The following is a 26,157-nucleotide window of genomic DNA, read 5'->3' as shown; positions in this document are numbered from 1 at the left end:
CATTCCCTAATGTCCTCATGCTTCCTTAAGTGTTCATCTTTTCTTCACTATTCCTTCCCCTGACAATTTTTCTTCAGCTCCTCCATGGCCACCTGCTAAAGATATCCTACCTCGTGATATTTTTCTGAGACATAGTCAAAAATTACCAGCGATAAAATACATATACATGTATCACATCTTTATAAGTAAATGATATGTAAAGTAGATCTCTCAACTAGCTAATATCCCACAGTGATTAGTATACTATATCCCTACTGAGGATTCTGTTTGAATGATTTATTTATTTAATTATTTAAGGTTAGTAGAGTACCCATGTGTATCAATAAATACTTGTTGAAGGAATAGATGAATTTAACTGTTTTTAATTAGGATCTCTTGGCTCATTACCTTGGTATTTCTTGGGCCTGACAGAATTATCAATTTTGCTTTTATTTGTAATTTTATCCTCTCTAATTTGTATGCCATTTTATATGCTACACCTATGAAAATAGTTAAACACGTTTATCATTAAAGCAAAAACTGAGGAGTCAACACAAATATAACTCATGTTCATATTGCTAATTATTATTAGAAGAGAGCATTGTGTATCTACCATTACATGACAGAAATTATAAAATACATTCTCAGTCAAATGAGCTGTATGTCACAGGTACCTAGCAGATTGTTTGGCACTTTAATGAACTTTTGCTGCTTATCATTATTGTAATAAATTTCCAGTAATAAACTCCATTAGAAATCATTACTAGTGTCCAAAATTTTATAAATATATGTGTATATATAAACATATATACACACACAAAATAGAAACACATATATCTTACATACAATGGAAATTTCTTTTGTCAATGTGACATTTATCTAAGACATTTACAATATGATTAGCCAAGTTTCTGTCTTCCAGTATCGTACTCCCTTTCATGTATGTTTATTCTGGCTTTCCTGAACTATTATATCCTGATTTCATTTGTTCAACAACTCCTTGTTGCTGGTTAAAAATTGACAACATAGGCTCAACTCTGTTTTTTTAATGGTTTTTTGTTGTTCTTTTGCACTTCTTAGCAGTAATTTAAGTTAGATACATCTTTAAGCTTCATTCTACGAGGACAATTTTCCCCCAAATTTTGCTGAATCTGTGTAATCCTGTCCCTCTGAACTTTTGCATATAATATTGTATACTTAACAGACATACTGCCGTGAAAATTTGCCCAACTTCTAGTATTAGTTCCATACTCACAAGTCCCCAGATCAGTTTTTACTTTACCTTGCTGTTGGACTCCCACCCCTGCAGCAGTTAGAAAGTTGCTATTAACATTCTTAGCTGTTAAGACTTTGAAAGTTAGTAATTATAAATTGGTCAAATCATTCAGAAAGTGGTAAGAGTCTTTGGGAGCTGGGCTAGGAAAACATGGTCTTCCATGAGGAATAGTCATTTCACATAATCCCATCAACCGTGCCATGAGACAGAAGCTATTCACTCCATTTCACAAATGAGAAGCAAAGACTCAGAAAGTTAAGCATGGTTTTATAGTTCAAATTGTAGAGCTGGGACTTACTTAACTCCATGATTTTCTGATTTTGAAGTCCATGTTGTTCCATTACTTTTTTTGTGTTGAGAAGTTCCTCATGCTCTTTCTAGAAATTCTTATTCTCTAAACCACACTAAAACTATTCCATCCTGTGACTGGTTTCCTTCAGGCCGTACTTTTCTTTATTTAAAAATAATTCATCACTTGATTAGGAATCAGCTTAACCTACTTATGCTATTTTTGTTTGCTACAGATTTGATGTCTTCACCCAATTAAGATGCAAAATCCCTCTGAGCATCAGAATTTCTGAAATGGGCATGGTTTTTGCTCCAAGGGATCATTAGCTCTATATGACCATACCATGCATATATACTTAGACTGCTTATGTAAAACTGTCCTCATGTTGGATTTATTCTCCCTTCACTCAAAAACAACAACAAAAATACTGCTTATCTTACGGTTAAACAAATGATCTGATGAAAATCTGAATGGCTTCTAGGGGAAACTTGACAATTTTTATACTAATATTTCTGAATATTCATTTAATTTTGCTAGGTAATGTCACTATATTTCTTCATACAGAATTGCTTAAGAGGTCCCTAGAAGCCATCATGACCTGTTATTAAGTCATGATGAGTTGAGCTCTTTCATGCTAACTATATTTGTTTCAATACATGAATTCATAATTGTTGTATTTGAATCTTAGTCATGCTAAGCTATGCTGAGGTAACAAACAGTTTTCAAATTCTTAAAGGCTTATGAAGTAAAGGTGCATTTCTCCTTCATACAAAGTTGGATGCAGGTCTAAAAGCTCATCTGAAGAACTTTCTCAAAGTAATGAGTCAGGGATCTAGGCTGTTTTTCCCATGTGATTCTACTACATTGGTATCTTTTGCTTACAAGCATGTGGTGGATACATACGATCCTTTCCCGTTGGATTTAATCACCAGACTTATGGGTCTAGTCAACCTAACGAAGAAGGAGGCTTATATGTAGCTGGTGAAAAACAATTTTAAGAATTCCAACCTGAGGGGTGTCTGGGTGGCTCAGTTGATTAAGCAACTGCCTTCGTTGGCTCAGGTCATGATCCTGGAGTCCCAGGATCCAGTCCTGCATCTGGCTCCCTGCTCAGCGGGGAGTCTGCTTCTCCCTCTGACCCTCCCCCCTCTTATATACTCTCTCTCTCTCTCTTTCTCTCTCTCTCAAATAAATAAATAAAATCTTTAAAAAAAAAAAAGAATTCCAACCTGAAACCACAGTTTCTTAGGTTCACCCTCCATTACCATTCCTTTGATACCATAAGGTTTATGACCTCAACTCCCCTAACTACTTGCTGCTTCTTGTGAAACAGATTTCAGATGGCAAAGCTAAGCTCCAGACAGGTTGAACTTGGTGTCTAGAGATACTGAAAATTGGATTTACACTTTTATTCAGATCAATTATGGTGCATTATAGAAAGTTGTCTCATTAACATAGAATACAGTAAGCAGTCACTTAATTCTCTTCACCTGGCACCAATACCTAGAACCTGGGCCACTGACTGTCCCACTAGGGATGGTGGATTCCTCATGCTTAGTCATATATCTGATCCCAGAAGCTGAAAATCAGCCTCCCCACAGGTCTAGTAAAAATTTGTTCATGGGTGCAGCCTATAGGTAGGACATGTCTGGTGAACTGCAAAAGGAGGCAATGACTCTGATCCAAGCCTGAGCCTACCACAAATTCCATTCACGGGACACACGGCTAAAGACCCTGTACTATATGAAGTGGGTCTTGCTGCCTTACTTCCTGAGAGAAGTAGTGTATTTTTTCAGAAAAGGCAGAATCTTAGAGTTAGGCCCATTTCAATTTAAATCTCAACCTTTCCACTTACCTATGTGACTTTGATCAAATTACATAGTATCCTGAGCCTGAGTTTTTATGTATGTGAAAAAAGCCACATAGATCTCACAAAATTTTGTGAGACTTACAGCACCTTTGATATAGTAGGTGCTTTGTAAATGTTACTTCCCTTTTAAAATTAGTAACAAAGACCCAGTGATCTTCATAATCATATAAGTAACCATATCAGAAATTTAACTGATCAGAGGCATTCAAGAGTGTCTGGTTTAACATATGACATCTATATTTGGAGGAGGGAAAGGGATGAAGATATACATTTATGTAGACTTTCTGTGCATTATTTGAAAACGCATAGTCTCAGACCTCATCCCTGATTTGCTGGCTCAGAAGCCCTGGGAATAGGGCCTGGACATGTGTAACTTGAAAACAAGCTTCATGAATGATTCAGATGCATACCCCTAGTTAAGTACCATGCTAGAGGCTGACACGGGGCCTGGTAAATAGGAGGTGCTCAACAAACATTGATGGAACTGAGGGGGTCTGTATTTTGGCCCAGTTCCTACCTCTTATAACCATTAAACCTCTTTCTTCTCTTTCTGCCTGCCAGTCCCTATGATATCAACTATTGTTTATCTTAGAGAAATTCAGCCCTTCCCAGAGAAAAAGCGATGTTTCAAAGTATCCAGCCATTTGCGGAAATGTAGACAAAACAGTAATATAGCTACATGCTTTTTAAAATATCTTCACAACAACAGAATTTAGAAACTTCAGCAACAGTATATTGTAAGCTGTAATAATATAGCTAGTATTTGTTGAACATCTACATGGAGCAGGCTAGAGGTAAAGCACATGTTCTCAAAATCCTGTGGTAGGTAGTGTGAATATCTCAATTTCACAGTGAGGAAATGGAAGCACGCAAAGGATGTGTAACTTGTTCAAGCTCATACAAAAAAAGTTTTTGAGTAATGTTCAAAGATATTCCTAGGTGACTTTGAAGTCTAAAAGAACTCAGGGGCTCATTCTGATGATTGTGGTGTCCTGGGCCAGAATTTGTATATAGTCAGGCATTCTATATTATTAGTTCACAGAAACTGATTGATATGATATTAACATATTGATTTGTAGTGCCAGTGTTTCAGACAACCATATTAGGACCATTTCCATGATAGAAAAATGTGGCAATGAAATGGGAAAGTTCTGAAGGCACCAAGACCACAATAGTTAAGTGATTTTCTAGGACCCTGAAGGTGGCAAAAACTTTAGACCTTGAGCAGTGTATTAAAATATCTCATCTCTTTGCTTGCTATCCACTTACCTGTCTTATTTATCCTTATATTTACTTGGTTATGTATGCATATAAATAAGCATGCAAGGAAAGAATAGATAATCCAGGCTCTAGAATATCCAAGAAGGACGAGCCGGTTACCACTCCCTATCATACCATCCTGTGTTAATTCCCTACATAACCCCTATTATTGCCTGGAGAGTTTATGTAATAGTTATCTCTTTATTTGTTTACTGCTTTCTCTCACCAGTTTTCTCCATGAGCTCTGGGACTTTGTATATCTTAAATATCATTATAATGACTAAATAGGTGAGCAAAGTCCAAAGATGAGGGAGGCATGATCATGTATAATAATACCAGATAGAAAAATAGAGTCTGGAGACTGTTAAGGTCAAGACAGAAAGAATTAAGGGTGCCTGAGTGGCTCAGTCAGTAGAGCATGTGACTCTTGATCTTGGGGTTGTGAGTTCAAGCACCATGTTGGGTGTAGAGATTACTTAAAAATAAAACCTTTAAAAGAGAGAGAGAGAGAGGTAGGTAGGGAGAAATATACCAAAAGACATAAAGAGTGGTGCTAGAAGAATTGTGATCTCTGCACCTAGAGTAGGAATAGTCTGTTTTATGTTCTCTTTTGCTTATGTGTGTGTCCTTGTGTCTGTGTGTTGGAGAGAGACAGAGAGACAGAGGTAATAGGTTAGGGGCCAGGAAAGTGGGATTATAAATGTGTGTTTGTAGATAGAGTAAAGCAAGAACCCAACAGTTGCTTCCTTATACTATTGTAAATTCTAAAGGTTCATGAGTGAATGAAGGGTCTAGCTGAGAATAAACAGTAACCTAACATAGGAGAGTGGTCTGGGAAGGGAGAAGGGAGAGATTGAGCAGTTCCAAATGACTGTGCTTGGTCATTAGATGAAAGGGAAGAGGCAAGGCAGACTTGACTTCCTGAGGATAGTCAGCCCATTCTTTGATAGGGAGCACATGTAGAGCAGTCTTGGTGGAAGAGCATTATGACTTACGTTTTGGTAAGTTGCATTTAATGTGCTATGGCCAACCCAAATGTTAATGTAGTAGTCGATGAATAAGTAGGTCTGAAGGTTAGGAGAGAAATTAAATCTAGAGTTTTAAATTTGGGAGTTATCAGCAAATCTATACCTTCACCTTTCTCAAAATTTCCAAATTTACCTGTCTTATGTAACTGTTGATGATTATTCCTTAGTATGGAGATATGACTGCCCTACTCTCAATGCATATATTCCCTACTCTAACAAATATTAAGAAGGAAAAGTTATTGGTACATATTCAGTGCAGCGATACCCCATCACCAGTGGAGTGGAGTAAGGTTATGAAATTGCTTAGATTTATTCAATCTATTTTATGCAGCCATGCTTGAGGACGCAACTTGGAACCTGGGAGTTAATTTTAGACTCCACTCCTGGTCCTCAGGGAAATTCTTACATCTCAGTGTGCTACAGGCATCACCAGAATGCCTTCTTCTAGCCATCTAGGAATTTGTCATAATGATAACTATCTCCGAGTGACAGGCAATAAAAAATACTGTTTAAACAGTGGATCCAGACTGCTTGGTTTAAGTCCTGGTTCCTCAATTTACTACTCATGTAACCCATCTGCAACCCATGTCAAGAGGAGATATTGATAGTACCTACCTCAGAGGGTTGATTTGAAGATTCAGTGAAATTAATAATATATGGTGCTAGAACAATGCTTGGTATAGAAAAAATACTAAATAAGCATTAGCTCTTATTTTCAAAAATATTTAGGAATTGTCACCATGTTCTACTCATAGTACCATTTAATAAATGCTGGCTAAACAGAAGTATTTACTGAGCATTTTCTTTTTTTTTTTTTTAAGATTTTATTTATTTGTCAGAGTGAGAGAGAGAGAGCACAGGCAGGGAGAGTGGCAGGCAGAGGGAGAAGCAGGCTCCCTGCCAAGCAGGGAGCCTCATGTGGGACTCGATCCCAGGACCCTGGGATCATGACCTGAGTGGAAGGCAGACGCTTAACTGACTGACCCACCTAGGCACCTCTACTGACTGTTTTCTAGACTAGTTTTGTAGAACTGAAAATGGTGATGGTAGTGTTCTGGGGAAACCCTAAATATTACCTATGATGTTGCTGAACAGTGTGACATTACCAAAACATGATACCTTGGCAAGTGTATGGCCAGTTGGCCTATAGATGACCAAATCAAGAAAGTTAGTATTATTCTGGGATAGATTAGTAGTCATTAAAATTCCTCAAAGAAATAATATGGGACTACCTACTTCATAATTATATGAATCTTGCTTCAGATGTTATCATTGGCTTATTGCACAGTTATGTCCACATTATTTATACATTATCCATTAAAATAAATAAAGAGAACATCAAGGTTATTACTCTGAATATATTACATTACATCCTTCACACAGGGTATGTGTGTACCCCATTTATACACATAATGGGTACTTCTGTGCTGATGTCTTTTATATAAAGTGTGGGGAAACAATCTTTGAGGTGCTCTTGAATGACCAACATAAGTGTACACTAGCAAATGATGTAGACAGAATATGACTATAAAATTTCAACCAAGTGAATTTCAAATAATGTAATAGAGATTTATTATGACTGAAAAACTATAATGAGATAACCTGGAAATCTAAAATAGTGATCATTGTTACCATTATCATACTACTTGTATTATTACTCGTAGCCAATACGTTACTGGGCATGTACTATATACCAGGTGTACCTGACACATAAGATCATCACAACAACTATAACCCTTGCTATAACTGTTTGGCAGCTGCCATTATTATCCTCATTTTAAAGATGAGAAACCAAGAAACAGGGAAGATAAGCAAAAATAACTTGCCCAATATCACATAGACAGAAATTAGGGAACCTGGAACTTCAGGGCAGACTGGCCCTAGAACCCATGCTGAACCAGCACACCAATATGGACAAGATATTTCACAGTTTACGAATCCCTTATGGATTTTTTTTTAAAGATTTTATTTATTTATTTGAGACAGAGAGAATGAGAGAGAGAGAGAGAGAGAACACATGAGAGGGGGGAGGGTCAGAGGGAGAAGCAGACTCCCTGCCGAGCAGGGAGCCCGACGTGGGACTTGATCCCAGGACTCCAGGATCATGACCTGAGCCGAAGGCAGTCGCTTAACCAACTGAGCCACCCAGGCGCCCTCCCTTATGGATTTTATTGCATTTCATCTTCACAATCAGCCTTCAAGGTGAGTATTATGTCAGAGTGTAAAGCCATACAGATAATAGTGACAAGTCTCAAATGGAAATCCTAGTCATCTTCCTTGCGATCCATACCTTTTTTCCATTGGAGTCTCATCTACTAACTTGACAATTCCTAAGAGTTCATAAAGGGGCAAAGTACTCTTAGTTCTGCAAGCCACAATTGTAGATACAAAATCAACGTGGTCAGCTAGTGAGTACAATGTGAAAAGGATGCTGGGTTATACACTGATATTTTGAGCTATAACCAAGCAAGTGGATGACACATGGGCACTATCAGCAGGAGCAATTTTGTAAATTCATGAGAGTAGTTGATGTTGCACAGTGTTGTGAATAAACACTGGATGAAATCAAAGGGCAAAGGCTCTAGGTCTCCTGGCATTGGCAATTCTAACACCTAATGATTTCTTTATTAATAAAGAAAGGATAATATCTGACATATTTACCTCAGAGACATTGTGAAAATCAAATAAAAGGATGTGTCATTCCAGACACCTGGAAATCCTACACTACCAGGCTGGTGCCCAATAAATATCATATGTATTCAATAAATGAATACATGACTCATATGTGGAACAGAATAGAACTTTAAGGGTGTATATTATATGTATGCATAAGTGCACAAATAATTGATAAAACACATGTGATCATACCTCATTTATTTGTATACTTGTCACAGAAATTTTTACCTCATAAACTTTTAATTTGATGTTTCTAGAACTAAACTAAATTAAATATCTTATGCTTATGGTTCTTCAGTCCTTTGACTTAATATTCTTGAATTAGCCCTATTGGGGAAAAAATTTTACCTAGCAATGGGGTATAGAAACACAAACACAAAATTATGTCACTTTGCCAGAATCAGGTCTGTTTTAATCTCCCAGTCACACTCATTGGTTCAATATGCCTCTATTGAAGACCTGCAATATGAGAGACACCGCACTAGGATTTTGAGGAAGTCAAAGGGCAATTGACCACTTCATCCCAGTTTGCCCAGGACTTAGATTACTACTGCTCTCACATGTCTTAAAGTTTAACCAGCGGGGTAAAGCATGTATATAAAGATGATGTGAAGTAGAAATGATGTGTAGTTTGAGATGGGCGTGGATAAAATCCACTGAGCATTCAGTTCAGTAGTGAAGAGATCACTGCTTCAACTTCATGAGACCAGGGAGCAGAGCACATTTCAACTGGACCACAGAATGTCAACAGACTGATTGTGAAGTTTCTGAAGAATATGCAGCGTGAGGTACAATCTGTAGCAAAGCTAGGAAGACGGGGACCTGTACACAGCAGTTCAGCTTTGCTGGAGCTTGAAAATAGAAGTATGCACTCAAGTGACCAGTTTGCCCAGGACTGAGGGGTTCTGGGATATGGAATTTGGGGAGCTAAAGCCAGAAGAGTCCTGGGCAAACTGGGATGAGTTGGTCATTCCTAGTATGCACTCTAGTACAGTGTCCAGTGATTGATTATCAAGGTGTATTAATAAGTGAAGGTATTTAGCTGTGACCTATAAAAAAAGTCAATGCTTTGATAAAGTTTAATTTTAGTTTAGTTATTTATCTAAAACATAATAGAGTTTTTTTAAACAGAAATAATCACTTCCCTTTAGACTAGATCTATCTTTTTAAAAGTCAATCTCTTGTTCTCCCGCTCCCTCTCTCTTCACTACTTTGAAATACTACTCTCCATGTCCTCAGTCATCAGAATCAGGGAAAGGCATATTGATGTGGCTCTAACTTGATCTGCAAGAGAGATAGCTCAGCAACTTATCTATTGAATTCAATCACAGAATATGTCATTGGAGAACTGAGTTCAGATCTCTTTACTCAGTTTGATCTTGGGTAAGTCGCTGTCTCTCTGAGCCTCAGGCTCTTCATCTTTGTGTTTGCATATAAAACCTTAGAAAATGTTAGGCAGCTAAGTGTCTACTCAGAAGTGCCCAAGCATTCCCTAAAATGAATGCAGGATTTTTATCACTCAAAACAATGTGCATACCAAAAAATGTAGTTTAGTAATGCCTTTTTAAAAATGTCATTAAAGTCTCCTTTAATCTGGAGACTTCCTCTCCATAATATTTCCCTTTCTCTCTCCCTCTCCCTCTAAGAAATGGGAATATGTATCTGTCTATGTCAGGTTACTCAGTCTGAATTTGGCTGATTGCATCTCCAGTGCATACTTCTATTTTCAAGCTCCAGCAAAGCTGAACTGCTGTGTACAGGTCCCCGTCTTCCTAGCTTTGCTACAGATTGTACCTCACGCTGCATATTCTTCAGAAACTTCACAATCAGTCTGTTGACATTCTGTGGTCCAGGGTATAGTTTAATATTCTTCTCTGTTCTCTGCATTCCCTCTAATTTGCTCACTTTTGGAAATGTTCTTTCAAGAGTGGTATCATTTTCTTCTGTCAGATTGTGTGTGTGTCTGTGTGATGTTAGCAGCCATTAATTCTCAGTACCTAGATCCATTAATTAAGGATTTCTGGCATGAGCATGTTCTATCATTCTTTCTTCACTTATTCGATGGAATAATTCTATAAAGAGAAACTCCCTCTCACCTACTCTAGTTAGTGTTACCGTTTATTTGGAGAAGCAAGATAAATTCTGTATTCCTTCCTTTCAGTTACTGCTGGTTTAACCCTCTTATATGCCAGTCTAGATCTTGATGATCGTATGTCCAATTTTGTAAGCCATTGCACTTTGGGAGAATAAACTAACACAAATTAAAGGCAATAAAAATAAATAAGTATATTTTGAAATACATACCCAACAAATGATTTTGCACTTCGGAGAGTATTTTTGTATGGATACTTGGAAAGATGGTCGTCTATTCTCTGCTTACTTTTATTTTTATTTATTTTTTTTACCATTTAATTTAATTAATTATTTATTTTTTAAGTAGGCTCCACACCCAACATAGGGCTTGAACTCATGACCCTGAGATCAAGACCCAAGATCAAGAGTTGTATGCTCTACCGACTGACCTACCCAGGCACCTCTCTGCTTATTTATAAGCCACATTATCCCATATTATTACTACCCAAGACAGGTAGTATCTAATCCATTAGTATTTTTAAGACATTGGATTCACTCATTTGTCCCTATCTACTTCAGACTTTATGTTCCAACATAAGATTCTGCAGTTTAGTCATTGGAAATCCTAAAGCCTCATATTCTAATTAAATTTAGAGAACTTTGGGGCACCTGGGTGGCTCAGTCGGTTGGGCGACTGCCTTCGGCTCAGGTCATGATCCTGGAGTCCCGGGATCGAGTCCCGCATCGGGCTCCCTGCTCAGCGGGGAGTCTGCTTCTCCCTCTGACCCTCCTCCCTCTTGTGCTCTCTGTCTCTCATTCTCTCTCGCAAATAAATAAATAAAATCTTAAATAAATAAATAAATAAATAAATAAATAAATAAATAAATAAATAAATTTAGAGAACTTTGGAATTATGTGTTCCCTTTTTCTAAACACCCTTCAATTTAATGGGATGAGCCCATTAGTAGCAGAAGATGGAATCCTTCCAGAGTATATGGGCCACGGGCAGCATTTGATAAATGATTAGAGAAGCTGCCCTTGCTTCTTGAAATAGAAACAAAAGAACAGGGGCACTAGTAATGAATACAGCAAACAGCCAAGAGAAATTGCTGAATGAGTAACTTCAATTTGAAATTGCTGACTTCACTGGAATGCTCATTCTTCACTTTCTGATGACTAAGAAAATATTTTTTAAAGTTATAATTGTTTCTTTTTTTCTTTAAAAGCTGACTACAAAATATTCTGGGAAGAAAGCTCCAATAAGCAGCAATAGCTTTAATAATTAGGTTTCCTACTTAGCTTTCAAAACCTGTCTCATAAAGAAGTTTTATAAGCAGAGGAAGCAGACACTTTCATTGATGGATAGGTGAACCATCCTTGCCTTACTGCATTCTAATTCCTTTTAAAGTACAGAATTTAAACATTTGAAACTCATTAACTCTTTCGTGGTTCAGCAATACAGAATCCTCCAAAGAAATAGGCAATGCTCACTTTAAGGATGTGGACTCTAGCATAAAACACCACCTTGGAAGTGGTGCTAGAGACTCAGAGAAAATTAACATTTTTTAAAGCATCAAATATGTATATTCTACCACAGCACCTATGGAAGATTGCTTCTATTCATCACTACCCTTGATTCCCATAAAAGGTCCTTTCAGATACCTCCTTGAAAACATTCTTTCCGTAAAGGAATCGCAATAGTTAATATCTACTACAAGTGATTTCAAATTTGCAGGAAGTCCTGGTGAACTTTGGTCACATGCGGTATTCCCCATTATGATGCCACTTTCATGTAGGTCTCTCAGCTTGGCTTTCATCCAGGCTGTTCGGTGAAATTAGGCCCAGAAAATCGGATTATTACATCCCAAGGGAAACCACTGATAAGCAGCAGATGATTGCTCATCTCCTTGCTACTTGCTGCTGTTGAGGTGTTACTAGTTGCAAAGCCAATTTGTTAACAATTAGTACTCATTAGAATCATTTCCTGCTATCGATCCTAAACATTTGACAAAGCGCTTTTAGGAAATTGGACCCAAAAAAATAGCTCTCCATAAGTGATGAGCAATTAAAAATCTTCAAGATCCAATGTAATTCCAAACCACAGTCATCAGTTTCCAAGTAATTATTTTTGCTTTGGAACCCACCTGCTATCCTGTCCAGTTTAAAGATGTGCTGGAACAAGGACATACTTCTTAATTAGCAGAGGTTGTGTTTAAGTCAGAACAGGAACAAAAGGAATTTTCTTTGATTATCTGCTTTAGCTGTTTGTAGTATTCCTATAAAGGACAAAAACTGCCAGCTTGCAGTACAATATATGTATTTGTGAGAGTGTGAAATTAAATGCATTACTTCTATTATCTAAAGATCTAAGCTTAGTTTTTAAGTCTGTGTTCACCTTTGTACATTATGAACTCTAAACATAGAATCATAAATGGAGTCATTGTGCATTACATTAGAATTTAAATATTTCCAGTGTCAGCTCTCTGAAAAATTATATATGACTTTAATAAAATTAACATAAATACTATATGCATTTGAAATTTTTCTCAGAAAAGGCATTGTATTTATCTGATTTTTAAATATAGACCCACATGCATTATAGTGCTGCAAATTCATATTCAATAGATATGCCCTTATTATCTAATTAAAATATTTATTATCTGTACAAGTATCACCTCCTCATACTTGCCTAAATGTTCTTTATTTAGACTAAGAAAATATGTTTTATTTCCTCTCTGGTAGGTAATGGTCTTTACACATAAACTATTCGGTGTTTTCTATTGGATCAGAATTAAAACTGAATGATAGCCCCCATCTTCTGTTCCTTTCCCACATCACTCCCAAAATTCTCCTTTGCTTCTGTGTTTATTTTGTAAATTTAAATAACTGCTCCTATTCCTCTTCCCCTAGACTTACTAATCCTGCAAATATTTCTTCTAATTGTTGCAAAACATGGAGATGTGAACTAAGTATATTTCTGTTTCTGAATTTCTTATTCCCATATTAAAACCTTACGTCAGTAGAGAAATTAAGTGTATGTTCTTTTTTGAAATGCCCTATGCTCAACCCCTCTATCCTTAATAAACAGAGAGGGTATTGACACAAGTGAATTTTGTTTAACCACACTACATTTGCTTCTTAATTAGTGAATATTCATCTGTCATCAGCAGCAGCTATGACACCCCTCCCTGCTAACATGTTCTGTCATAAATAATCAATGAGGCACTATTAATATTCATGAGCTGGAATCTGTGTAGTCATGTGCACTGATGCAGAGACAGGGGGAGTGTTGCCATGAACTGACTGGAAACTCTGTGTGTGTATCCGTGAGTGCAAGATACTTAGGGAAAGCGAAGAAGAGCATGCTGCTACACAGCTCCCTGGCTTGTGCTTCCAGCTAACAGCGGTTTTTCTGTGTTTCTGGACTGAAGTGACTGATGAAAAACAGTAGTCAAGTCTGGAGGGTGATTCCCTTTCAGTTCACTTGCCTTTCAGTTCTGGGGAAATTAGAAGATTTGCTCTCTCTCTCTGCTTCTTAGAATGGGCTGCAATTTGTGCACTTTTCAGAAAAGAGAGGAACACTACAAACTGCTGTATGAAGTTTCCCAGGTGAGTGCAGGGTCTGATACCAGCAACTCAACAGCCAGGCTTTGTGTTTGTCTGCAAGATGGTAAATGCATTGTGGCTAGCTTTATTTTTTCTTTCAGTAGATTTCAGAATTGAGGGCAGACTTGATGGTTGAGGGCTTTTTATTTTGGCTTTGGGCAGCAGTTTTTGGCTTCCTTGCCACTCCCCCTCCAGATGACTTCCTGTGGGATTCTTTTTAACATTTTTTGTATCTGCTGCCAAGATGTCAGTCAAGTAAAAGGAGTAACACTGTAATATTTTGAGACACCTCTTCATTTTGGAATAGTGTTGACATTTGAAAATCAAGTGTATCATTGCTACATTAATGTTGGGATTTAATAGGTCTGTGATCTCAGTTATTTTGAATAGACAGGAAAAGTTTCTTGCCAAATCTTGTTAGCCAGAGAAATTATTTGATTAATTAGGAATTTTTGCTTTGGGTTAAGAGAAAGACCTGGTATATTTGTCTTATATGAGAATATATATATGCCTTGGCTTAAAAAAGAGATAAAAGGATTTTCTTATCACTTGTTCTTAGATCCTTTTTAAATTTTTTTTGTGTCTCTTTGGTGTTAGAAATTAATTTCAGGAGCTTATTACAATATCTGCTTGTGTCTTAGGGAGAAGTGTGAAAATTCAGTTGTCCTTTAATATATATCCGAGGGCTTTTCAGAATAAAAATGAGAGAAACTATATCCCTAGCCTTTGTAGTTTTCACAGAATTCTATTAATTCACCATTTTATTTAAGCAGGTTTCCCTGGGGTGCATGCTCAAGTCCAAATTTGTTGTTTGGCAAAATAAAGTTTATTCCGTCCTTTTTCCAGTTTGTCCCAGATGTGAGACACTGCTACTTTTGTTTTTAGACAATTTTGCTGATGAAAGACAATGTTTGGGATGTTGGTGGTCTGTGGGCACAGCAGTAGCCAAGTGCCCACTGCCTACTGGTTCCCTCAGATTTCCCCCTGACGTGATTCATTTCACAGTGGGCTAATTACAAAGTGGATTTGCTACACATGAAACAGCCTCCTCAGTTGCAACGTTAATGCACATTTTCATGGTAATGTGATCAGAGGCTCATTAGCCAGTTTCCAAAATGATTCTCTGCATTAATTAAATATAAAAATGACTCCTTTATCACCATAGAGAGGAAAAAGAAGATTAACATTGTTAATTACACTAGGGGCAATACCTTTTGCTTAATTTTTTTTGCTACAAACTTGCAAGGATAGGCTAAAATAATATTCATTTCCTAGATAAGCTCTCATCCACTTTGACTCATGAAAACAGTCTCTAGGTGGAACACTTTCCTTTAGTTTGGAGTGTTGGAGTTTGAGTTCTAGTGTTGATTTTCTTTGGGTGGTAGAAGAGCGGGGGAGTGGGTTAATGAATCTATTTTTTGCCCTCTGAATTACTAAATTGATATAAAAGTACAATATGGAGGAAGTAGTAGGTGACATCCTTCCTGATTTTGCCTAGGTTAAGCTGTTTACATTCTACTAAGAAATCAGGCCGGCTTGCTGCAACCAGGAAGGACTACTGTATTTGTTAAGGAGCAAGAGTCTTTGTTGTGGATTTTTAAAATGCTTGTCTGTGAGTTTTGCCTTTAAGTGCTTCCTAAATCTTGAGAAAATAGATAAGCCGTACTACTCTTCATTGCCTCCACCTATACTTCTCCATATATTTATTTTATTCTCTCTACTACTGAGTTGCAGTACTTATGATCTTTAATAAAGGGGGTGAAAAATGAAGTATTAGCTTCCATTTAACTGGCTTTTATTAGATAAGTTAAAACCCCAGCTTAAAGGTCTTGCATGTGTTTTCCAGGGGGAGCCCTCCTACAGTTTGTCCCCAGCTTTGCGTTCTATTTTATTGAGTTAATGGAATAGATAAGATATCAAAGGAAACCAGTGATAGGCTCATATAATATACACTGGAGCCCCGTGTGGTGCTGCAAACTAGTTCCTATTTTTATTTGGAGGAGAGGCAGCTCAGAGCACACATCAAAGTGAGCATGTTCTTAACCAGGTGTTCAGGAGGGCACATAGCTGCCCCCATAAGAGCAGATACTATTTACAAAAGTGATTGAGATTAGAAGCCTGAGTATTTCTAGCTGGTATATTAAAATGAATTAGCTCACACAAACATTAACACCTGATTCTCCAAATCCTATTTATTTATAGACTTGTAATCCTCAGGTCACCTACCTTCTTGTTTCTTTTGTTATTATTTCTTAAAAGCTAAGGCAAATTAAAGTTTAACCAGGACATGTGAAAATTTAAGATTAGCAGTGAATCCTAAACACATGGCCAAGAGCAAAATATGTATTTCTGTGTAATGGAATCAGTATGAGATTGAACTTTTTCACATTTCCTTTCTATATTTAGCAATCTGATAACATGGGCCATGTAGAATACAGTTTTAGGTTTATAAATGTAGTAAACAAAAGCAAATGTGCTCACTGAGGAGTCTAGAGAAACTATCAGAATGTTGTGCTTAGGTGTGAAATGAGGTCAAGTTTGTATTTTGTTGATATTTTTTGCTCCTACAGAGGAGCTAAGACTTTCAATTGGCAGAAGAGAGGGAATGTCGTTTCAAGAAAATTATTTTCGGCTGGAGTTGGGCCAATCAGGCTCCAGTATGAACACAGATGGGAAGAATCTAGGGTTTGGGTAGATCCAGTAATCACACCAAGCAGTTTTCATGCATCTTTATGCGTCTATTAACTTTTATATGTGCCTGGGACATAATTGCTATCTGCAGTGATTTATTTTTTTCCAAGTAGGTTATTTATTAATCTCTAAAGAATTAATAAATGAGTAATTTGAACAGTGCCCTTCTATGGACATGAACCAAATTACCTGTTTCATATTAATCTGATTCAACAGCCCTCCTGGACCAAAAGAGCTTCAATAGCTTGTCAGTCATTTCTGAGCTAGTGACAGATTTATTTCTGAGTGGAGATTGTAGGATAATACCTAAATCTTTTGACTTCTTAGTTTGATTTTTTCATACATAAATCAAATATAACTTTTTGAGTGGCTAAATAATAGAAATTATCAATGGGGTGTTAATTGGTGTTGAATAACCTGTTCAAAATATGGGCAAATATTTAAAAGCTCATACTGTTAACACAGAACTATTTATAAGATTTCATTAAGATTTTCTAATGTGGTATGTAAGATTCCCCTCTTACTCACTTGCCAAATTAGAGAAAAGAAATTGCTTTCAGTCTCAGGAAAACCACAAGTAGAATGGTGCTAGCTAACCAGGCTGTGTCGTCTTCTAAGAGGACACTGTTGCATGACACTGAGTTCATTGACTCAGTTGACTGTTCTGGCACAGCTCGAAGGTCTCCCCACAGCCTGCATCCATGAATTAGCAACATGAACTGCAACAGACCCTGCACTAAAAGTAACAACAATGGTAATATTGAGAGTGGCTGATAGTGAACACTTACTATATTCTAAGCACTGTGTTAGCACTTTTTTCCTAAGCATTGTCTACTTTCATCTTCGCAAAAAACCCAATAGGGAGTTATAGGATCGCTTCCCATAATTTTTAAATATGTGAAGATTTCCTTTACCCTATACTGAGTTTCTTAAATCTCACTTAATCTCTCTTCTCTAGTTACTGTCCTGTATCCCTCAGAAATGTCTTTTGTCACATGCTATGTAAACACAACTCATAAGGTCGTAACCTCTTTTCCCAAACTTCATCCTGGCCCCACATTCCTTAACACCAGTGAAGGTCTCACTGTCCTTGCTATCAATAAAACACAAAAACACTGAATTAAAATGGTACTCCTGTCTTCTTGATCCACACAGTGACTTTCTGGTGATTTTCCTTTTGCACATTCCCCAGCATCATTTCCAGCCTTCCCAGAATCACAGTTCCTTCTAACTCTCTCTAACATCATGGTAAGAACTTTCCCACTTAGAATTTGTCAGTGTGCTGGTCCACCCTGATTGCTGTTGCAGGAATAATATTCCTAAAAAGTACCCAGTGGCTCCCGGTTACTATAAAATAAAGTACAACTTCTTATTCCAGTATATTCAAAGACCTCATGAGCCTACCCTAGGTTCTTTCCCATCTTTCTCTCTAACTGATCTTCCCAAAATGCAATTTATAATACCCCAACACCAGTCTTTTAGCTTTTGTTTTTAAGTCATCTTTCCAGCTTGGCTCCTTATAGCTCAGCTCTTTTTCTTTAGCTTCTATGGCACTCCCCCCACATCCACTCTTTTCTTCCATCACTGGCTGTACCTACCCTGCCCCTTTGGCTCAAATGTCTCCTCAGGCCAAGAGCTTTTTGCAATTAATTGATTTTTTTAAGTGTATATCTTTCCACCTTGGAACTCTTGCAACATTTTATTCTTTTTTAGGGTTCCTTTTTCATGTTCATGCATCTAGTATTATAGTCAGTTCCTTGCGACTGGGTTGTGAGTTCCTTGAAGGCAGGTCGGGTGCTTGTCTGTCCTTTGACCCCCACCTGCCTGCAGATGCTCACTGGGGTCAGCCACGATATCTTGCATACCCGCAGCCTCTTTAGAGTAAACTGCCCCATCCATAGCTTCTGGTAAAGGACCATATCTAACTCAGCCTTCTTTTCTGCCCCATGCCTAACAGCTAATGAAACCAGGGCCAGTCACCTGGTGCATAAAGTTGAGGGTTCCATTAGGTTGTTTCAGTCTCAGAAATTTATGCTGGGAAACAAGCTGTAGTAATGGGATTAGGCTGAGGATGACAGAGAGAGGATACTGTAAGCAGGTTGGGGTCTGTGAGGCAGCCCTACAAGAGAATTGGAAACATGTAAGAAATAAAGCACATGGGCCATGAGAGAGAGAAGCATAAAGAATAAATAGGTCCTCAGAGTAACCTCATTTTTCCAGTTCTAATACATTCCTATAATAAATCCACATCTCATTTATTTGAATGAGGTGTCTATTCCTTACAATCAGAAGAACAAATGAGGACACATCACAATAGCATCTTGTTTTTGTCAACTACCTGGCACATGCCTGAAACTCTAGACATGCAGTTCAGTTCAATAAACTTTCAGTAAGCCCTGATTGCCTGATATGGGCCAAGTCCTGATCTTTGTCATGGAATGCAGAGACAAATGTCACAGTGCTTGCTTTTGAGAAATGTACAGTCTGCAGCAAAGACGCATGAGCAGAGAATGTTCATACGATGTGATTAGTGAAGCACTGAATCAACAGAGATGTTGCCAGACTGCTACAGGAGGGCAGAAGTGCTCAACATGCTGGCGACTTGAGGAGTAGGGGAGGAAAAGGAAAGGAAACCAGAAAGACAGAAGGGTAACAAAGGTGGCAAACAGATGATAGGTGTGAATGGACTTGGACTAGGAGAACTATACTCTGTGTTACTAAAACCTAAAGCCGGAGACAGGCTCCCGGGACAAGACCAAACCCTAGAGAGTATTCCATGTCTGGATTTTCTGTTTGTTTTTGTTCTGAAAGGAGAGATCACTCTGAAAACAGGGAAGCATGTGGACTTGGTTCTGGTGTGTGTCCGGAGGCAGTTGAGCTTGAGTTGAGGATGGTGTTCTACAGCAAGACTACAAGGGAGACCAATGTAAGGCTGTTGCAGATGTGAGTTAGTGGTAGAAAGAATGTAAAAGGGAGGAAAGGATTGACACCCATTAGGAAGTAAATTTCAGTAAGTTTCTGGCTTGTGAGACTGGGTAGGTGCAGCGAAATTTACCTAGAGAAGAGAAAGGGAGGAGAGTCCTGGGAAAGGGAGAGAAGAGAAGGCTGTTGGTTTCCTTTCTGGGCTACCTAAGCAATGTCTGGCAGACAGCAAATGTGCAAAGCAAAAACTTGGCACATATATATGTGTGTTAGATGAGATCACCCAGAAAGATATAAAAAGTGAGGAGGAAAACTAAGAAGTATTGAGAAACAGGAAAAGGGAAAAGAAAGGAAGAAAAAGCGAAATTGTTACAGAGTGAGAAGGAGACTGAGCAGAAAGTTGTGGGAGAAGCCAACAGGAGTTTTAGAAAGGAGTGGCCACGGTGGTCAAACACACTAGAATGCATGAGAACCTCAGCCTCTTAGAATTCGAAAACACATCATGTGCTCCCCCAGCTGCTCAGAGTGCTGTCAATGAAAAACTTGAACCATCAGCCCCTTCAGGGACTATCTTAGCTGCAGAGAGTTCCTCACCCAAGGTTATTCCCCTCCCAGGAGGCCCCCCTCCAGTGACAGACTGATGCAGGTGTATAACACCTGGCCATCTTAGCCTGGACTGGGACACTCCAGGGTGGGGGTGGGGGGGTGGGGGGCAATTCCAGCTCTAGAGCTCCCTGCAACTGGCACTGGGCCTGCATCCTAGTTCAGTTCTCCTGCCCACACCTGCTGCCTTCTTTTCCCTTCCACAAAGGCAACACTCCTTAGCAAACATCTTGCACACTAACTCTATCTCAGCTGGCTTCCTGGAGAGCCTAACCTGGACAGAAGTCAGTGATGATGATTACAGAGCATTGCAAGACAAAAATGTGGACAAAATCCTGTAAGCACTGGCTTCAAAGAAGAGTTCTGCTGTACCCTCAAGAAGTTTCTCTGAGATAAGGCAGATGATCAAAAATAGAGTTGCTGCTAACATTGGAGTATAGATTTTCTTAGCCTTTTTAAAAATATATAAAATTACTTAAAATTGTGAATGTTAAAGTCATCTTTACTTTTACTTTCAAAAGTAAGATCAAGTGATTTCACATATTGAGCCATGTTATTCAGATAGTGATGATAATATAGTGATTAAGAAATAAAATATGTCCAGTTAGCTAGAATCTCTCCTTATCCAAGACTTTTGAAGAAAACCTTAAATGGTAGAGTGTTTTTGATGTGCAAAAGGCCTGTTATAAAAGTAAATAGTTTTAATGATTATAATTAATGTAGGTAATTTTAGTAAGGAAGTGGCTTTCCCTACTGGAAGGATCAGAATATCACATATTAAAATGTCTACATTTAATTTCTCCATACTCTCACCACTTATTGAATTGATCTAGACCCAGGAAAAGGTCAACCATCTCTAATTGTCTTTCTATTTAGATGAAATGCTGTAGGAAAACATTTTCACTGACTCTGTGTTATATGCAAGAACACATGTTGCTGAAAACGTAGCTAATAGATAGGCTGAGATATTTGACTCTTCAACTCAATTTGCTGGTTAAGTAGGATAATCTGATTAACAAATTCTTTAATTTCTATTTTTGTTGAAAATATTTCTAAAATACATGATCTTATTTACATAATTACTTAACATATACACATTTGTTATTCATTTCCAGTCATGTTAGATAGTAACAAATGAGCCACATTATCTTTAGCAAACAGTGGATCCTGAACTTTACAAGAGAAACTGTTTCTGAAGATTGATAGGGAAAAAAATCCTTCCATGACAGCCAATCACTGTCTGATACATTCATTTTATAGAAGTGGATTTTCATATATTGAATTTTCACAAGTCGTTTAATAGGTATTCATTTAATCTTATTAAATTATTAAGAAAGCACAAAAATTAAATCACTAGGTACTCAAGAAGTGGCCCTGAACTGTGGTTCTGGGAAGGATCCCTGTCTCAGAAACATTTATAATTTGTGGAGAAAAGGTGAGCAGGGGCCCAGAACAGGATCCGTCTCAAACACCTAGTCTTTTGTAAAACTCTTTTCTCTTTTCTCCTATGATCCATCCTAGGGCACACACTATGAGAATTTTAGGTGTTACTCTTAATAAATGTCTTCTTGTGGCTCATGAGGATTTAGGTATCACGGGATAGTAGTTTTGTCTTCAGATTCAGAAGTCTAGATAATTCTTTTCTTTTTTAAGATTTTATTTATTTATTTGACAGAGAGAGACACAGCTAGAGAGGGAGCACAAGCAGGGAGAGTGGGAGAGGAAGAAGCAGGCTTCCTGAGGAGCAGGGAGCCCGATGTGGGGCTCGATCCCAGGACCCTGGGGTCATGACCTGAGCCGAAGGCAGACGCTTAACGACTGAGCCACCCAGGCGCCCCAGAAGTCTAGATAATCCAAGTGCAGCTGTGATTTTCATATCTAAATGCAACATTTCCAAAGTCATCAGTATAACCTGTCTCATCTCCATCTCCCTTCCAGCTGTACTCATTTCTTCATTTTTACTTCTATCAATCTCAATGTGGAATAACAGCTTTAAAAGCGTTATTATGAAAAGTTCATTGTTTCCTTCAACAAAAAGCTTAAAAGGTAGCAGCCCCATATTCTCCTGTGTTTTCACATATAACATCTAATTGCTAATTTGTGCCATTCTGTAACAAGCTGTAAATCTTGCTTTATGGTTGTTTGGGTCCTAGTGAAGCATCCCCCACCCCCACCCTCCGCCGCACACACACACACTTCTGCTTTATGTAGCTTTTTAGAAATATTATAGGAAATTTTTTTTTAGAAACTTGCTCTCATCTCAGTGGAAATTAGATTTTTCTGAACTAACCTCTCACTTCCAAGCCTCTTAAGCATCTGTTTCAGGTACCTTTATTAAAACAGCACAACTCTTTCAAGGATGTGTGAACAGAGAATTTCTAAAATACTTACTGTTGTTTTAAAAATAATAACTCCACAGATGAAAGACCACTATTGTAATCAGTGATAGTAATTTTTCCTATAATTGAATCATGGTAGAATTCTGATATGAATATTTTTTAAAATAAAGGAAAGTTTGGGAAAGAATATTTCTCATTGAATAACCACAAGTAATTACTCTGGACCCGCTCTGTGTTCAGTACTAGGCTAGATAGCAAGAGAGGAGACAAAAGAAGCACAAGAGGCCAGTCTTCAAGGTGTATTATTATGAAGCAATTAGAAAACAAATGTGGAAATTTATGACCCTAGCACCGTGGACATTGCAGAGAAAGGACAGTTCTGTATGGGGAAGGATAACCTAAGGGTCTTTATGAAACAGCTTAGCAATGGTTCTTATTTCAAATGGCCTAGGTTAGGAGCCAAAGTTCATTTTTTAATTCAGCAAAATTACCATATATCCATTCAGTCAAAGGTAGTATGTTTGGTGTCCAGGATGTATTGTAAAAGCAAAGTCATAGAATATGACTAGTAGGACATATTCGGGGGAAAGTGGGAAGAACAGCCTGGCTAAAGCAGGATATGGGATGAGGATAGTTGAGTGTCTCGATCTCCAAGCAAACATGAGTGGATGTGGTGCGATCCTCACTGCAGGGCATTGTATACCCTATGGATACAATCAAAGAAAGTGTCTGAAGTCAACTTAAATAATAGAGTATGTGTAAGTATTGTTTGCTTGGCACTTTATTTAAAAGAGCACAGCCATGGTTTCACCTATAGTGTGGAATTCAAAAAAACACAACAAACAAAAAGCAGAAACAGACCCATAAATACAGAGAACGAACTGATGGTTGCCAGAGGAGAGGGGTGGAGAATCGGCAAAATGAGTGAAGGGGAGCAGGAGATACAGGCTTCTGGTTATGGAATGAATAAGTCACGAGGATAAAAGGTACAGCATTGGTAATACAGTCAATGGTACTGTACTAGTGTTTCATGGTGACTAATGGTAGCTATGTTTGCATAGCATGAAGTATAGACCTGTGAAATCATTATGTTGTACAATTAAAATTAATGTAACATTGTGCGTGTCAACTATTCCTCAATAAAAGAATTGCATATATTATATAACATTACAGTTGTTTGCAGATATCTAGAAATATTGTTTGTACTCAGTGTGACTTAAAAATTTGAGTAATTCTTAAGACTTGTTATTTAATATGTTAATTTAAAAGCTCATATATGATTTTTAAATGTTTTTATAAATATATATCAATATAATTAGAAAAAAAAGAGCATAGCTTGTTGAGTTGATGCATAATGGATAGATTTTGCCATTCATTCCCTAAGTATGCTCTGTGTTTCCTTCGTGACTCATGTTTATCATGTTTGAAGTTGGTTTTGCTTATGCAGCTGAATCTCCGTGTTAAGACAACATGAAAAATAGTGAAAACGTTTTACTCAGTTGGCACATGGGGTGTTACTGTTTGATGAGTGTGTGCTAAATACCAAGCACAATGTGGTACAAAGGAGAGACATTGTGCACAGAAGAAAGAACACAGGCTTTGGAATCAAGCAAGAAAACACCACTCATTTCCTCTCTGAGTTAATTACATAATTTCCTTGTAATTGTTTGTTTAATCGATTAGTATCAACCTTGAAATGTGTTGTTGGGGATTAAATTAGATCCTATATTCAAAGGGCATAACCCATTACAGGAATACCATAAATGGTAACTTTTGAGATTATGATCTCATTTCAGTCCAACAGTGACCTTGTGAAATAGGTAACATCTCCATTGTCCCCATTTCACAAATGAGAAAATTGAGGCACAACGTAATCAAGTGACAGATTCATATTGTCAGCAAGTGGAGCACCTGGAATTCAAATCAGGACCTGCCTGATGCCAAAGTCCCTGTTCATTTTATTATAAATACCAAATATCTCTCCCCTTGAGCTTTCCATATTTATCCACTGGACTGATCCATAATACTGAGTACCTAGCCCAGAGTAGTCTTTCAATAAATATCTGATAAAGGAAGAAGTGGAAGAGAGGGAGGAAAGGAAGAAGAAAGGAAGGGAAATAATAGATGCCACTTGTAGTTCTCCTTGTAAGGGTCTATAGAGATGCCCTTTTTATTATAAGGAAGAGAAACAGGTCCTTCTACTACCTCTTTCCCACTTAAATCAAATTATCTCACCTATGAGAGCCCATCAGTATGGGAAAGTGGCTTGTCATTCCACTTTTGAGACCCTGAAAGTCTTTTCCCATCTTTACATAAATCCATGCCTGGCATGAAAAATCTTTTTCAATCTGCTATCTCTCCTCATATTCTTCTTATATGAAAACAATGTGGTTTTTCCCATCTCTTTGCCTTTTGATACAATGTCCTTTTTGCCTAGAGTGCTTTTCACATCCCCATGCATATAAAAACCTTAATCCCTTGTGACTCAAGTCAGGGTTTGCTATCTGGGAAAGCAAGACAAGGGAAGTCACTCTTCCCAATGCTTTTATTCAATGGTGTTTCACAATTTGAAATACAGTCACATGCTTCTGGATTTATATTTAGCTTTTCTCCATCTCCATGATTCTATGATATCGTATAGTGCCTGGAAAAGAGCAGGTACTTCAAGCAGTTGACTCAAGGAATAAGAGCGGGGGTGGGGGGTGGGGGGTGTTTAGCTACAACTGCATTCACAAAAGAAATCTCAATGTATTATTGTCTCCAGTATTCACTGAGTTCTTTTTGAAAACAAGATAATTCAAGAGACTACATGTTCTGCATTTTCTTGATTTTGAAGATGTCATCTATTTTAAGGTATTGTTAATTGTAAGGCTCATCATCAAATTTAAGAACAGCTGTGGGCATGCAGGGTTGACAAGCTACCACCTTTAATATGCATATTGATTGCAAGCTGCATCCCAAATTCAGAAAGAAGAAGGTATGGGGGAGAACTTTGTGTCTTGGAATTGAGGAAATTTGGTCATTGCTTTTCTCAAAACAAACAAACACTATTGGCCCTTCCTGCACAGTAGGGACTGTACTCCCATTCCTTGACCTCTTCTCCTAAACTGAGGATTTTATTACCCAGGTGGACCCAGCATATCAGGTTCTTATTTCAAAGTCTCCAGTCATGATGGATAGTGATAGAACTTTGATTTCTCAACTGTCAAACCAGCCAATAAACCTAGCCGTTGTTGCTTCCTAGAATTTGCCCATTGTCCTTCTACTCACTTAAGTTGTAGCCCTCCTGAAAGCTTGGGTCAGGTGTTACCTTTCCCATCTTCCCAGAGTCTCTGAACTTGAGCAAGCCCCCTCTTTTGTCTTCCCAAGGTACCCAGTGCTTATCTCTGTCATAACATATACCAAATGGTATTATTTCTTAGTTAACTTGCTTATGATTTTCATTGGTTTCTGAATCTCTCTGGTAGGCAAAAACCCTGTCTTCAATCTAACCCAGTGCCCACATGGACGTTTCTTGAATAAAAGATGAATGACTCAATGCTAAA

The 26,157-nt window shown here is 37.8% G+C and overlaps 1 protein-coding gene across 2 annotated transcripts in view; it reads left to right on the top strand.

Annotated features, from left to right (window-relative positions):
* Positions 1 to 26,157, top strand: part of PDZRN4 (PDZ domain containing ring finger 4) — a 351,915-nt gene that overhangs the window by 204,023 nt on the left and 121,735 nt on the right. The window contains exon 1 of one of the 2 annotated variants that reach the window (XM_035002870.1): positions 13,992 to 14,060. The exons of the other annotated variant lie outside the window; for it this stretch is intronic. Within the exon in view, the coding sequence (XP_034858761.1) occupies positions 13,992 to 14,060 (69 nt within the window). Of the gene's footprint in view, positions 1 to 13,991; positions 14,061 to 26,157 lie in introns of those variants that run through there. 2 annotated transcript variants of the gene reach the window in all.

The sequence above is a fragment of the Mirounga leonina genome, unplaced genomic scaffold, assembly GCF_011800145.1.
Source record: "Mirounga leonina isolate KUSES-001 unplaced genomic scaffold, KU_Mleo_1.0 Mir_126, whole genome shotgun sequence".
Classification (NCBI taxonomy): Eukaryota; Metazoa; Chordata; class Mammalia; order Carnivora; family Phocidae; genus Mirounga; species Mirounga leonina.
This window is presented reverse-complemented; position numbering and strand designations above follow the sequence as displayed.